Below are 14470 nucleotides of genomic sequence, written 5' to 3' on the forward strand. Positions count from 1 at the left end.
GCAAGCATTTCTAGGACACCTCCTCTGTGCCAGGCACTGTGCTAGGGGCTCAGGGTACACAGAGACAGTCCTGGCCTTCACAACCTCTACATTCCACTTGGGGGATTGGCTAACTTAATTATAATTCCCCAAGCATGTATTAAGTGCCTACTATATGCCACACCAAGACAAAAGAAAGACAATCACTGCTCCCAAGGGCCAGAATTTATGTTCTACATGACTGTTTGAATTTATTTGTATTTAACAAGCCTTTATTAAGTACCTAGGGACAAGGCACTATACTCAGAGACAAGGGTGAAATAGTCCCTGCCTGCAAGAAGCTTCCATTCTATTGCCTCATAGATGGAAATACCATGCAGAGGTCATTGAGGCCAAACCTATTCTTTTTTCAGATGAGGTCATGGAGGTCCAGAGAGGTCAAGTTGCTTGCTCAAGGTCACACAGAGAGCATGGGCATAGCCAGAATGTTTCGTCCAGCTGGGCAGCCAAGGAGCTGTGTTTTATTTAATTTGTCTTTATTAAACAAAAGCAAAGTTTCTCTTTGCCTCTAATATTCTACTAGGAAGAAAGAAAACATATGTAGAAAATTAAATATGAAACAGAAGCAAAGTTGTTTTTATGGAGGTAGCACTAGCTCTGTGGGTAGCCCAGATAGGAATTTTTTTCTTCCAGTGGATGCAATTGAACTTTGAAGGGAGTTTATGGATATCAAAAAGTAGAAGTGATGCAGAAATGCATTCTAGGCCTGAGAGAAAGTCTATGAGATGGCCAAGGAAAGGGATGTTGTATATGGAGAACGAGAAGCAAGGCAGTAGACTGGGATGTAGAGTACTTGAAGGAGAAATGAATCTGGAAAAGAAGATGGAATGGCATTGTGAAAGACTTTCCCTCACAAAGAAAACTAAAGGAACATATTTTTTAAACAGAGGCAAGATAGAGACACTAAGAGTTTACTAAGTAGGGAAGTAACATGGCCTGGCATCCGTTAGTACTAATTCATGGCAACTAAATGGAACATAGATGGGTGAGGAGAGAAACTGGAGGTTTAGAGAACAAATAGAAGGCTATTTCTTTTCTTTTTTATTTGAAAAATTTTATTTAATGAATTAATTTAGAATATTTTTCATGGTTACAGGATTCATGTTCTTTCCTTCCCCTCCCCCTCCCATAGCCAACGAGTAACTCTGCTGGGTTTTACATGTGTCATTGATCAAAACCTATTTCCATATTATTCATATTTGCATTAGGGTGATCCTTTAGAGCCTACATCCCCAATCATATCCCCATCAACCCATGTGATCAAGCAGTTGTTTTTCTTCTGTGTTTCTGCTCTCACAGTTCTTCCTCTGGATGTGGATAGGGTTCTTCCTTATAAGTCCCTCCGAATTGTCCTGGATCATTGCATTGCTACTAATGGAGAAGTCCATTACATTCAATTGTGCCACAATGTATCAGTCTCTGTGTACAATGTCCTCCTGGTTCTGCTCCTTTCACTCTGAATCACTTCCTGGAGGTAATTCCAGTTCACATGGAATCCCTTCAGTTCATTATTCCTTTCAGAGGCTATTTCAATGGTACACGTGAGAGAGAATCATGGCTTTGACTTAGCTATTGGCTGGATGAATGGAGAGAAAATTATAGAAGCCTAAAAGGAATTGACATTCACCACAATCCACACATTGAGCAGGACTGGAGTAAATCCTGATGGTGGAGGGAGTCTGTCCAAAAAGAAAATTTTGAATTTAAGCACTCTTTTCTGTACTGGATGGATGTATCTATGGACCTAGTTAACAAAAGACCTCATAGGAATAGTAGTCTTTCCCAAATCTCATAATACTCCCTTTGAAGAAGTAGCCCAAGTAATAGAAGAAGCCATCTGGTAGATGACAATAACTCAGCAGAAAAGCAACTTAATCATAGATGTCAGCCACAAGAAATCCCTCTAAAAACAAGCGTTAGGAACAAAATAGAGCTACGAGGAATGACCCTTAAAAGCTATAAGGAGACTTTTGAGTTGGGAGGATAGGGTGAAATGCTCAGGAAATGTTTCTTTCCCTCTGACAACGTGGAGAATCTCTGGGAAATCATACCTGTTTGCATATGGGATCATTTCCCTTGTTATTTAATATTTTATTACGTTTGAATTAAGTGTTCTTTGCATTGAATCAACGTGTTACTTGAACATGTTATGCACAAAAGCACATTGGCAAGGTGCTTCTAGGTGTAGAAATGACCCAGTCATTATTTCCAACCTGAGAGGGAACAAAGTGCCCTAGTCATGCAGGGACAGGAGTTTTAATTTTCTGAACTTTGCTACTATTCTACAGAAAGCCCCCCCCCCCCTTGTTTATACCTGGTTTATTCTTTGATTGAATTGATTAACTTAATGCAGAGTCCAGGTAAGCTTCACTCATACATAAATGAGGAAACTGAGTCTGGGAAAAGGAAAGCTTTCTTTTTACCCCCAAAGGACACATAGTGGCACTCAAGCCTAGAGTTTAGGTCTTTGGGCTCTCATTCAGTACTCTGCATAGTATGCTATTAGGTCAGGCCACCCAGAAAAAATCTTTCTGGGGCCAGGAAATGATGGATAGTTACATGTTGATGTTGATGATATTGAGGAGGACATTGATGATATTGTTGATGATGTTGATGATGATGAAGATGTTGATGTTGTTGGTGATGTTGATGATGATGTTGTTGTAAGGATCTGTGTTTTTTCTTAAAAATCTTTATCTTCTGTCTTAGAATCAATATGATGCATTGATTCTAAGGCAGAAAAGCCATAAGAGCTAGGCAGTGGGGGTTAAGTGACTTGCCCAGAGTCACACAGCTAGGAAGTATCTGAGGCCACATTTGAACCCAGGACTTCTTGTCTCCAGGCCTGGCTATTCACTGAGCCACTTACTTGCCCCCAAATTGTATTTTTTTAAAGGTGACACATTTATTGAAGACTTGAATCAGAAAATACATTTTAATTCATCAAACAATAGAAACTACTACTTGAACATAATCATAAGATGGCAGTCCATCCTTTAAAGCGGAAAGAATAAGGGGCAACCCGGTGGCAAAATGGATAGAGCACTAGGCTTGGAATCTAGTTCAAATCTATCTCAAATCAATCTGAGACACTTCCTAACTGTGTGACCCTGGACAAGTCCCTTAACCCCATTTGCCTAGCCCTTGCCCTTCTGTCTTTGTGTAGTTACTAAGACAAAAAGTAGAGTTTAAAAACCCCTCAAAGAATATATCTTGCAGTTAAAATGAAAATGCAAAGCCATTCATTTGGGGGTCAGTAGGGTCACTTGGGACTAGAGGTATAAAGGTAAATGCTTAACAAAATGTTCACAAATTTAATTTGCATCATTAACTCCTTCACTTTCTTAGGACTCCACTTTTTATCCTCCACTTTCTTACGACTAGACAATCAACAAGAGAGTAAATCACGTCCTGATTTGAGTGTTGTTCAGTTGTTTTCAGTCATGTTTGGGGATTTCTTGGAAAAGACACTGGAGTGGTTTGCCATGTCCTTCTCCAGCTCATTTGCCAGAGGAGGAAACTGAGGCCAGCTGGTGAAGTGACTTGCCCAGGGTCACACAGAGTGTGAGGTTGAATTTTAACTCAAGAAGAGGAGTCTTTAGACTCCAGTCCAGATGCTCTATCCACTGTGTCTGATTTGAATTGTTTGCTCATTTCCAAGGTATAAATGCTCACACTGAAAATGGAACGATCTGCCCTTGAGTATAGCCTCTTTTGGCACACTCTTTCCATACACCTGACAGGTAGTAAGTGGGAGAGGCTAGAATTGGGAGTTAGATCCTCTGACTTGTTATGTGTGTGTATTAAGCTCCTAGATGGAGCAAAAGTGGACTTGGAGTCAGGAAGACCTGAGATGGAGCCCTGCCTTGGAAACTGACTAGCCATGTGACCCTGAACCACTTATTCTCTGTTAGCCTCAGTTTCTTTGTCTGTAAACTGGGAATCAAAATGGTTCTTACCCACAGGGTAGTTTTGAGAATCAAACGAGTTAGCCTATGATGTAAAACCTTCACACACCTTAAAGGACAGTGCGCTCTCTTTCTGATCATTTGTGTGTGTGTGCTTTGTCTCACAGTTAGCTTCACAGATAAAGAAATCAACTGATCGACAACTGTTTAATCGGGGCCTATTATATCCTGGGCACTGGGAGTACAATTCCTTCCAGGACCATTTAGCCATGAACCGGTGACTGCCCTTAAGGAACTTACATTCTATTGGAGGAATCACTGTGGCCCTGCCTAGGTTTGTAGAGAAGCTAGATGTAAGATGGAGCCCTAAGGGCTGGGGGGATCAGATAGGAGCTCACACAGGAAGTGCACTTGGGCTAAGCTTTAAAGGAAGGTAGAAATTGTGGGAGGTAGAGATGAGGAGGGAGGACGTTCCACGCAGAGGGGACAGACAGCTCCCAGGTGGCAGATGAAATGGGTTGTTTTTGTTTGTTTTGTAACAGCACACCAGCCAATGTGCACTGTAGAGTACATGAAGGCTAATAATGTGTAATGAGGCTAGAAATAGAGGTTGGGGCCAGACTGTAATGAGCTTTATCTCAGATGCAACAGTGAGCCAAGGGAGTTTATTGAGGAGTGGAGTGACATATAGACCTGTGATTTAGGAGAGTCACTGACAGCTGTGCACAGGTTGGATTGGAGAGGCCAGAGACTTGAGGCAGGATGGCTAATAAGAAGGGAGAAGATGGAGTCTATTGCAATAGTCTAGGCTCAAGGGCAGCTAGGTGGCTCAGTGGATTGAGAGCCAGGTTTAAAGATGGGTTCAAATATGATCTCAGGCACTTGCTAGTTGTGTGACCCTGGGCAAGTCATTTAACTCCCAATGCCTACTTCTTATTGCCCTTCTGCCTTGGAACCAATACATAGTATTGATGCTAAGACGGAAGGTGAGTTTAAAAAAAAAAAGCCTAGATAAGAGGCAATGAGGGCCTGAAGTAATGAGTAGGGAGGAAGGGACAAATGCAAGTAATGTTTTGGAGGCAGAAACAAGATCCAGCACCCAATTGAAAATATAGATTGAGGCAAAGTGAGAACATAGCCCAGACCCTGGGTCTGACTCTTCTCTCTCATCTCTGCCATTTCAATGTCCTTCTAACTGGTCTCCCTGCTTCTAGTCTCTGCTTCTCTATTCCATCTTCCACATAACTACTAAAATAATCTTTCTCCTATAGGCCTGGTGTTAGGAAGACTTGGGTCTTCCAAATCTGGCCTCTGACACTTTCTAGCTATATGACCCTGGATAAGTCACTTAACCCCAGTTGCCTAGCCCTTGCCATTCTCCTGTCTTCAAACTGATCCTAAGACCAAAGATCATCATCATCATCATCAACATCATCATCATCTTCCTTTTGGAACACCCGATACACCCGAATGAGTCTAATTGGGTGCAATGGCCATGAAAGTGGCTGAAGCTGGCTCTAGGGAGCCTGTATGACTTTATGTACATGTTGTCCTCTCCCTTACTATTTCCTCCTCAGTGGGATATAAGCTCCTTGAGGGCAAGAACTATTTCACTTTTGTTTTTGAATCCCCACCACATAGCATACCCGCCCTAAGTTTCTTAGAGGGACTGTTTCTTTGTCATTGTATTCAATGCCTGGCACAGTACTTGGCACCGAGTAAATGCTTGCAGACTCAAATTAATGCCTCTTCCAGGCCAAGGTTGCCCAGACCATTTCGAGGAAAGCATTGATAATATCTATTTAAGAAGAACATTGATGCTGATCCTACCACCTGCTTTCAGAACTCTGTTAGGACATCCTCCAATCTACTCTCCTCTCTTCCTCCCTGCCTCTCCTGTGCCCCAGCTCTGCTTGTCCCTTTGCATTTTCAAAGTGCTGCATACATTTTGAGCTAACTTTATCCTCTTGACTTTTTTGTTATAAAAAAGTATTTACACAGAATACATATTTATAATTCTCTCACTCATCTTCCAGACAAATGGAAAGAAAATGTCCACAAAGTCTCATCTTCCTTCTTCATAAGCAGGAGCTTCCATTTTCCCTTTTCCCCTTTCTCCTGTTTCTGGAGTTCCCTTCCCCCCCCCCCACACACACATACTCTGAACCTCTCTAGGCTTCCTCTTGAGTGAAGTGTCTGGGTTCTTTGCCAATTTGTATCGTAAACTCTTACTTTTGTTGTTGAAAGGTAGATGTGAGCTTGCCAAGGTCATGTAGTAAGGTGCTGGCATAGCCACCTCTAGAACCTGCCTAATGTTTTCATGAAAAAGAACCATTAGATTTAGCTTTTCTAGGGATAGCTAGTAGATAGTAGATAGTACTACTACATAGTAGATATGTAGAAAACCAGGCCTAGAGTTCAGAGGACCTGGGTTCAAATCTGGCTTCAGATGCTCTCCAGCTGTGTGACCCTGGGCAAATCAATTAAACCCCATGACCTAGCCCTTACTCTTTTGTCTTAGAGTTGTTACTAGGACAGAATGTAAGGATTTAAAACAAAAAAAGTATAATAGAGCACCTTGGGAAGTAATGAGATCTCCTTCATTGAAGGTCTTTAAATAGATGGATGACTATCTATTGGTGATAATGTAGAAGCGATTCTTATTCAGGACCAAGTTGGATTAAATGACCTCTGAGATCCCAGCTGAGATTACTTGATTCTGTTATTTCTTAGGGGTACAGGAAGGATTTGGAATCAAAGAACCTGAGTTTGAATCCAGTCTCTGCCTTTTACTATCCATTGGTTTTGTAAAACTTCTTAACTTCTGCCTTAATATCAACTCAGACAGAGACAGAGAAGTGGCAAGGACTAGGCAATGGGGGTCAAGTGACTTGCCCAGGGTCACACAGGTAGGAAGTGTCTGAGACTAGATTTGAACCCAAGTCCTCCTAACTCCAGGCCTAGATCTCTATTCACTTCCTAGCTGCCCCAATGCCTTTTACTATCTGTGTGATCTTGGGCAAATCATTTAATCTCTTCAAGCCTCAGTTTCCTCCTCTGTGAAATGACAGGGTTAGATTAGATTGCAGTCACCGATTTAGCCCAGGGAAGGATTTTAAAGGCCATTGCATTTGAGTTTATATAAGATAAAGATGAGCCCTACAGAGATGATATGATATCTAGTGTCTGAGGCAGGATTCAAACCCATCTTTTGGACTCTTAAATGATCTCTAAGGTCCCTTCATGCTCTGTGGGTTAGTTACACTCTGAGAATTCCTCAGTTCCTAGTCTTCTTCTCCCTCTTTTGGGAGCTACCTTACAAACATCTCTATTTGATCCGTATTTGTTCTGAGACTGGGGAGCAGCCCTGGGCAGATTAGGAATGATGGTCACTATTGCCCTTCTTCCTCCTTTGTCTCCAGACTGCAGAGTGGATGGTCAGTGCATACGTACCAGACAGACAAGCAAAGAAAGAGTCAGAGCCTCAATGCTGATGAAGTGGAGGCCATACTGGAGGTCATCCAGAGGGCCGAGAAATTGGACATCATGGAGCAACAAAGAATTGGGTAAAAGCAGTGGGCATCTGGGCTGTGGTCGGGGCTGGCTGTGAGCTTAGGGGAGGATACGCTAGCCAGGGTGCAGAGGACAGCAACCTAGACTGAAAGCCAGAGGAACTGAGCTCTGCCACTCTCTAGTCCTGGGACCCTGAGCAAATCCTTCACCTCTGGGGGTCAGATGGCAGACTGCTTAGAGTTAGGTCTGTAGTAAGCAAAGAAAGATTGCAAAATGATTCTGCAAAATTACTACAGGTCTTAGAGTCTAGAAGTGTTAGCAAGATGAGATCCTGCTTCAAACACTTTCCTAGCTGTGTGACCTTGGGCAAGTCACTTAATGCCTGGACTCTTGGAATAGCTTTAGTTTGGTCTGCCACAAGATTTTCCCCATTCCAGTCCATTCTCCATTCAGTTGTCAAAATTATCTTTTTTTAAAAAACTTTACCTTCTGTCTTAGAGTCAATACTATCAGTTCCAAGGCAGAAGAGTATTAAGGTCTAGACCACTGGGGTTAAGGGTCACCTAGCTAGGAAGTATTGGAGGCCAGATTTGAACCCAGGACCTCCCCCCCACATCTTCAGGCTTGGTGTTCTATCCACTGTGCTACCCAGCTGCCTCAATACATACTTGTTGGCTGGACAGATTCCAAAGGGTCATGGGCTCAGGGATTTAGAATCGGAAAGGACTGTGGACACTAAGTCCAATTCTCTCATTTTCTAGATGAGGAAGCAGAGACCCAAGAAATAAAATGAATTGCCCAATATTATGTAGTTGATCCTGAGCCAGGATTTGAATTTGGGTCAGTTCATTGTTCTTTCTGCAGTACCAAATTGCCTTGAGTCTAAATGGAGAGGGTGCTAGATCTGCTGTCAGAGGATCTGGGTTTGAATCCTAGTCCTGGGTCTCCCTGGACCAATTCCTTAACCTTTCTGGTTTATAAAAGTTGTCCATCTGTAAAAGAGAGGAGTGGATGAGATGGACATTGAGGTCCTCTGGTATAGGGAACTTTCTCTGCCAGTGCAGGTCAGTGACATCTCTTGAAATCATATGTAATCTTTTCAGCTTGTGTTGGGCACCAAGAGCTTTAAGTGAATTGTCAGGGGTCACTGAGTCAATATGTGACAGAGGTAGGTCTTGAACTCAAGTCCTGTAGGTTTTGAGGCTTACTTACCATCCACTGTGCTAGGCTGCCCTCACCTTAAAGGAATGACTGGTGAGTGGTGGAATTTAATTAATTTGTTTGTTTATTTATTAAATTAATTAATTTAGAATATTTTTCCATGGTGACATGATTCATGTTCTTTCCCTTGCCTTTTCCCACCCCCTTCCCATAGCCAATGAGCAATTACATTGGGTTTGACATGTATCATGGATCAAGATCTATTTCCATATTAATATTTGCAGTAGAGTGATCATTTAGAGTCTACATCCCCACTCATATCCCCATCAACCCATGTGATCAAGCAGTTGTTTTTCTTTTGTGTTTCTGCTCCCACAGTTCTTCCTCTGGATGTGGATAGTGTTTTTCCTCGTAGATTCCTGCAGATTGTTCAGGGACATTGCATTGACACTAATGGAGAAGTTCATTACATTCAATTGTACCACAGTGTTATCAGTCTCTGTGTACAATGTTCTCCTGGTTCTGCTCCTCTCGCTCTGCATCACTTCCTGGAGGTTGTTCCAGTCTCCATGGAATTCCTCCACTTTATTATTCCTTTGAGCACAATAGTATTCCATCACCAACATATACCACAATTTGTTCAGCCATTCCCCAATCGAAGGGCATCCCCTCATTTTCTAATTTTTTTTTGCCAGAGTGGTGGAATTTTAGAGAGGAAATAAGATAACTTTAGGGGAGCAGTGGGAACCTTCTTGGTACTCTTAATTATTCAGGGGTAACCAGGCTTCTAGGGAAGGGCTGCTTGGGTCTCTCTGTCTATCTCTTCTAACCAACTCATCTCTTTCTCAGTCCTGTTATTGGGGCTACCTCCCTGGAGTTCTCTCTCTTTGAAGGAGAGCTTGGGCCCTGGGCCCAGAGTGCCAGGACCTGTGTTCTCTTGGCAGTGGGGAGGTGGCTTGGTGGGCAGGGTGGGCTCCTGCAGAGAGCCAATCCCATTTGTTTCTTTTACTTCCCTTGTGCTGCAGTAGGCTGGTGGAGCGGCTGGAGAACATGCGGAAGAATGTGATGGGGAATGGGCTCTCCCAGTGCTTTCTGTGTGGAGAGCCCCTGGGCCTCCTGGGCAGCTCATCGGTCTTCTGTCAGGACTGCAAAAAGGTATGACCTCTGGAGATTATCTACTTGGGTTAGGAGACTTGCACTCGTTCCATGTTTAGTGTGAGCTTGTTCAGGGACTGGTCCATGTAAAACTGAGAATACCCTCTCCCACTTTCCCATAACCTGACCCCCCTCTTTGGAGAAAGGGGTCACCATTCTGGGGTGTATCCTTGATATATCTATTTATAGATACAAGCAGCTAGCTAGGTGACATGGTGGATAGAGTAGTGAACATGGAGTCAGGAAGAACTGAAATCAGGTATCCTGCTCCAGTCACTTATTAGGCGTAAGCCTTTGGGCGTGTCACTTAACATCTCCTACCCTCAAGGGGAAGAGAGGTGGCACAGTGGATAGAACAAGAGGCTTGGAGTAGGAAGGATCTGGGTTCAAATCTGGTCTCAGATACTTCCTTGCTGTATGACCCTGGGCAAGTCACTTAATCCCAATTGCTTCTCTTCTGTTTTAGAGTTCTTACTAAGGCAGAAAGTAAGAGTTAAAAAAAAATCTCCCAATCTCAATTTCCTCATCTGGTAAAAGGGAGATAATAATAGTATCTCCCTCCCTAGGTTGTTGTGAGAATCAAGTGATTGTGTAAAGCCTTTTGCAAATGATGTGTAAATAGTACCTTCTTGCAAGGTAGTCACCTAGCCCTGGGTATTAACCTCTCACAAGTGGATCAGTTCTAGAAGGTTTTAGGGCTCTCTCTGTGACTCTTTGCAACCCTTGAATCACTCTATAAATGTAAGCTATTATCATATGCATGCTTTCTCCCTCATTGGAATATAAGCTTGTTGAGGGTAGGGACTCTTTTGGCCTTTTCATTATGTCCTTAATGCTTAGAACAGTGCCCAGAGCATTGTAGGTGCCTAATAGATGCTTGTTGATTAAGTGGGAGAGGGAAAGGGAAAGAGGGAGAAGGAGGAAAGTGAAGTATAGGGAGAGAGAGAGGAGTTGTAGAATTACAAAGACAAAGAACTGGAAGGAATATTAGAGATTATCTACTGTTATATACAATAAGGAGGAAAATGAGGCCCATAAATTCTGCTGTCACCATTCTAATGGAGGAGACAACATGTAAATATCTAGGACGGGGGTTCTTAACATGGGAGCTGTGAGCTTCTAAAATTACATTTCGTTTTTAGACATTTCAATAACTATTTAAATGGAATTCATTTCTTTTGTAATACTTTTGTCTTATGCATTTAAAAAACATTCTTCTGAGATGAGGTCCATAGATTTCTTCTCCAGCCTGACAAAGGGTGAGGGCGGGCGGTGTCTATCACACACACAAAAAGGTTAAGAGCCCCTGCCTTAGGTACGTGTGAGATTTCTACAGATGAAGGTAAACCAAAAAGGGAAAACATTAAAAGCTGGAGGAATCAAGAAAGAAGATGAGATTTGAGCTGAGTCTGGAAGGAAGCCAGGGAAACCAAGATGTGATGGTTAGGGAATGGGGCATTCCAGTCATGAGGTTCAGCCATTGACACTGGGAGATAGAGTGTGGGGTTCTAAGAAGGAACCCTACTTTAATATGCACCTACATTGCAAGGAGGCCAGTGTAAGTGTCTATTAGAGTGTAGGAAGGAGATTGAGTTGTATGATGACTTTTAGAACGTACTATACTAGAGGCAGCTAGGTGGCTCAGTGGATAGAAAGACAGGCCTAGAGATAGGACTGCTCCTGGGTTCAAATCTGGCTTCAAACATTTATTAGCCATGTGACCCTGGGTAACTCACTTGATCCTAATTGCCTAGCTCTTACCCCTCTTCTGCCTTGGAACTGATAGTGGTATTTAGTCTAAGAAGGTGAAAGAAAGAAAGAAAGAAAGAAAGAAAGAAAGAAAGAAAGAAAGAAAGAAAGAAAGAAAGAAAGAAAGAAAGAAAGAAAGAAAGAAAGAAAGAAAGAAAGAAAGAAAGAAAGAAAGAAGGAAGGAAGGAAGGAAGGAAGGAAGGAAGGAAGGAAGGAAGGAAGGAAGGAAGGAAAGAGAGAGAAAGAGAAAGGAAGGAAGGAAGGAAAGAGAGAGAAAGAGAAAGGAAGGAAGGAAGGAAGGAAGGAAGGAAGGAAAGAAGGAAGGAAGGAAGGAAGGAAGGAAGGAAGGAAGGAAGGAAGGAAGGATGGATGAACTTATCGAATCAGATACAAATGAGACCAGATGATTATGATGCCAATAAAGCACCACAGATGCAAAAGGAATGGAGAAAGAAAAGAGTAGCCAGAGTAGGACTGATCTGGAAAGGCTTCCTAGGAGAGATGAGTCTTTGAGCTATTTTGAGAGGAAAGGAACCTAAATTGCTAGAGATTTGTGCAGAGAAAGGTAAAAATATCCCCCACATGAAGATAGAGCTAAGGAAGTCATGAGTGGATTTCCTTGACTGGAATGGAGAGTTTTGGTTGGAAAGGAATATCCAATGAAGTTGCGGGCAATGGATCCTGAAGGCCAGGCAAGGGTGTAATTAGTGCTCTATGTCAGAATGGCGGTGGGGAGGCACTTTTATTGGGGAGGCTCCTGGACTTTTTGTTGTTCAGTCATGTTTCATTTGTGTCAGACTCTTCATGGCCCCATTTGGGGCTTTCTTGGCAAAGATACTAGAGTGTTCTCTACTGTAAGTGATGCATGTCTTCTTTTACAACATGATGAACATGGAAATATATATTGTATAACACATTTACAATATGTATCATATTACTTGCCATTTTGGGAGAAGGAAGGGAGAGAGGATGAATCACAAAATGTCAGAAAATGATTATTAAAAATTGTATAGGCATGTAAAAAAAACAAAGTTACTGGATGGCTTGCCTTTTCATTTTCTAGCTCATGAATTATTAGGATAGTTGGGTAGCATAGCAGATAGAGTGCTGGGCCTGTAGTCAGGAAGACTTGACTTCAAATCCAGCTGTTGACACTTACTATCTGTGTGACTCTGGGCAAGTGACTTATTCTCTTTCTTCCTCAGTTTCCTCATCTGTAAAATGGGACTAGAAATAGGCCCTACATTCTAAGGTTATTGTGAGGACCAAATGAGACAATTTTAAAGCAGCATCTGGCATATAGAAAATGCCATATAAATGTTAATAATAATAATAATAATAATAATAATAATAATAATTGTTGTTGAAATTATTATCTCTCAGAAGACCTAGATTCAAGTCTCATTTTAGATAATCCTAACTGTGTGACCATGGACAAGTCACTTAACTACTCAATCCTCCAACCAGCTCTCTAAGACTATGAGCTGTGGAGAAGATTCTAATTTGCACCAAGAAAAGGAGTTTCCTCAAAACATATGCTATCTGAATGAAAAAGAGGGTCCATTCCCATAGGACAGCTCTTGAAAGATGTACAGTGCCTCTTCAGAAAGGAGCTTATGATAATCACATGAAAAATCTCTGGAGAAAAACAAACCAAATCACTAGAGATGCTTTTGGAGCAAACAGACCTCATTTAAAATAACAATAAAGGTCACCACTAGGTTTATGCTCCTGGAATTGTTCAGTGGAAGTCCTTCTGTTTTCTACCTGAATGGAGTGGAATCAAATGGCCCTTCATGGTTGACAGCCACAGGAACTCAACCAACAACGTGGCAACAAAAGCTTCCAACAAATGACTAAGTCAGATGGATTTGTCTGTGGCAATGGAAGAGCCCATGAGAATGATTCAAGATCAGATCATTGCCACCAGAGATTATAGGATGGTTGTGCTTAGGGAGTGTGGCCATCTTTATCAGTGTGAGTCATGCAGCAAAATGGTGTGGATGTTCTTCAAAATGGCGTGGTGGGTTACAAAAACTTGACATAGAATATTTTAGCATGATACTTCTGTCCTAAAATGCCCTATATAAGTGCCTAGAACTATAAAACAGAAACTTGCCATTCTTTTGGAACTAACACGACAAATATCAACATGCCTTTATCAGAGTCACCAGATAAATGGAAGATGACAAACACCTCCCCCTCTACATTCCCCCTGAGATCCTTGAGAATTCAGTGAATAAGCTTTCTTGGGACAGGAGCACAGACAGAACTCCTGCCCACAACCATCCTTATGTTGCTCATAAAAACTAAAGAATAGATGTCATCATACCATGTCCTCATCATCTCCTAACTGGGTGATAATAATAATGGTTAGCATTCACATAGCAACATAAGGTTTGCAAAGAGCTTTATAAGTATCACATTTACTTGGGTTCCAATCTGGCCTCAGACATTTCCTAGCTGTGTGACCCTGGGTAAGCCACTTAACCCCAATTTCTTAGACCTGTGTTGTCGAAACTGACACATGTGCCAGAGGAGGCTGCTCTCCTCCCTTCCCACCATGCCTGAGGACATTACTGCCATCACCTGCCCCTCTTCCCAGCAGCCCAATGGGAGCATTTCCTCCCTCCCCTTTCTGGAGTAAGGGAGTGGCTCTCATGTGGTGAGGGTTGTAGTTTGGGCACTCGGTCTTTATATTTGGCTCTAACATTCCTGGGTGTTGTCAGTTGAGGATTAAGTACAGGAAGTGATCTGTGGATTCTTTCAATCTCCACTTTTCCCTCTTGCTCTAGAATGTCCGGGCAGTTTTCTTGAATAATTTCCTGTAGAATGATTTCCAAGCTTTTTCTTTTGTCATGATCTTCCGGTAGACCAATGATTCTTAAATTGTCTCTCCTGGACCTGTTTTCTAAATCTTCCATTTTGTGGGTGAAGTGTTTCAT

General features: G+C 42.2%; 1 protein-coding gene across 5 annotated transcripts in view; it reads left to right on the forward strand.

Annotated features, from left to right (window-relative positions):
• The window catches only part of RPH3AL (rabphilin 3A like (without C2 domains)), a 204073-nt gene that overhangs the window by 49448 nt on the left and 140155 nt on the right, over positions 1-14470 (forward strand). For 4 of the 5 annotated variants that reach the window (XM_007485742.3, XM_007485739.3, XM_007485737.3 and 1 more), the window contains 2 exons: positions 7370-7513; positions 9647-9776. In XM_007485742.3, the coding sequence (XP_007485804.2) occupies positions 7370-7513; positions 9647-9776 (274 nt within the window). The remainder of the gene's footprint in view (positions 1-7369; positions 7514-9646; positions 9777-14470) is intronic. The other variant, XM_056819597.1, reaches the window with a different exon arrangement.

The sequence above is a fragment of the Monodelphis domestica genome, chromosome 2 (genome assembly GCF_027887165.1).
Source record: "Monodelphis domestica isolate mMonDom1 chromosome 2, mMonDom1.pri, whole genome shotgun sequence".
NCBI classification, from domain to species: domain Eukaryota; kingdom Metazoa; phylum Chordata; class Mammalia; order Didelphimorphia; family Didelphidae; genus Monodelphis; species Monodelphis domestica.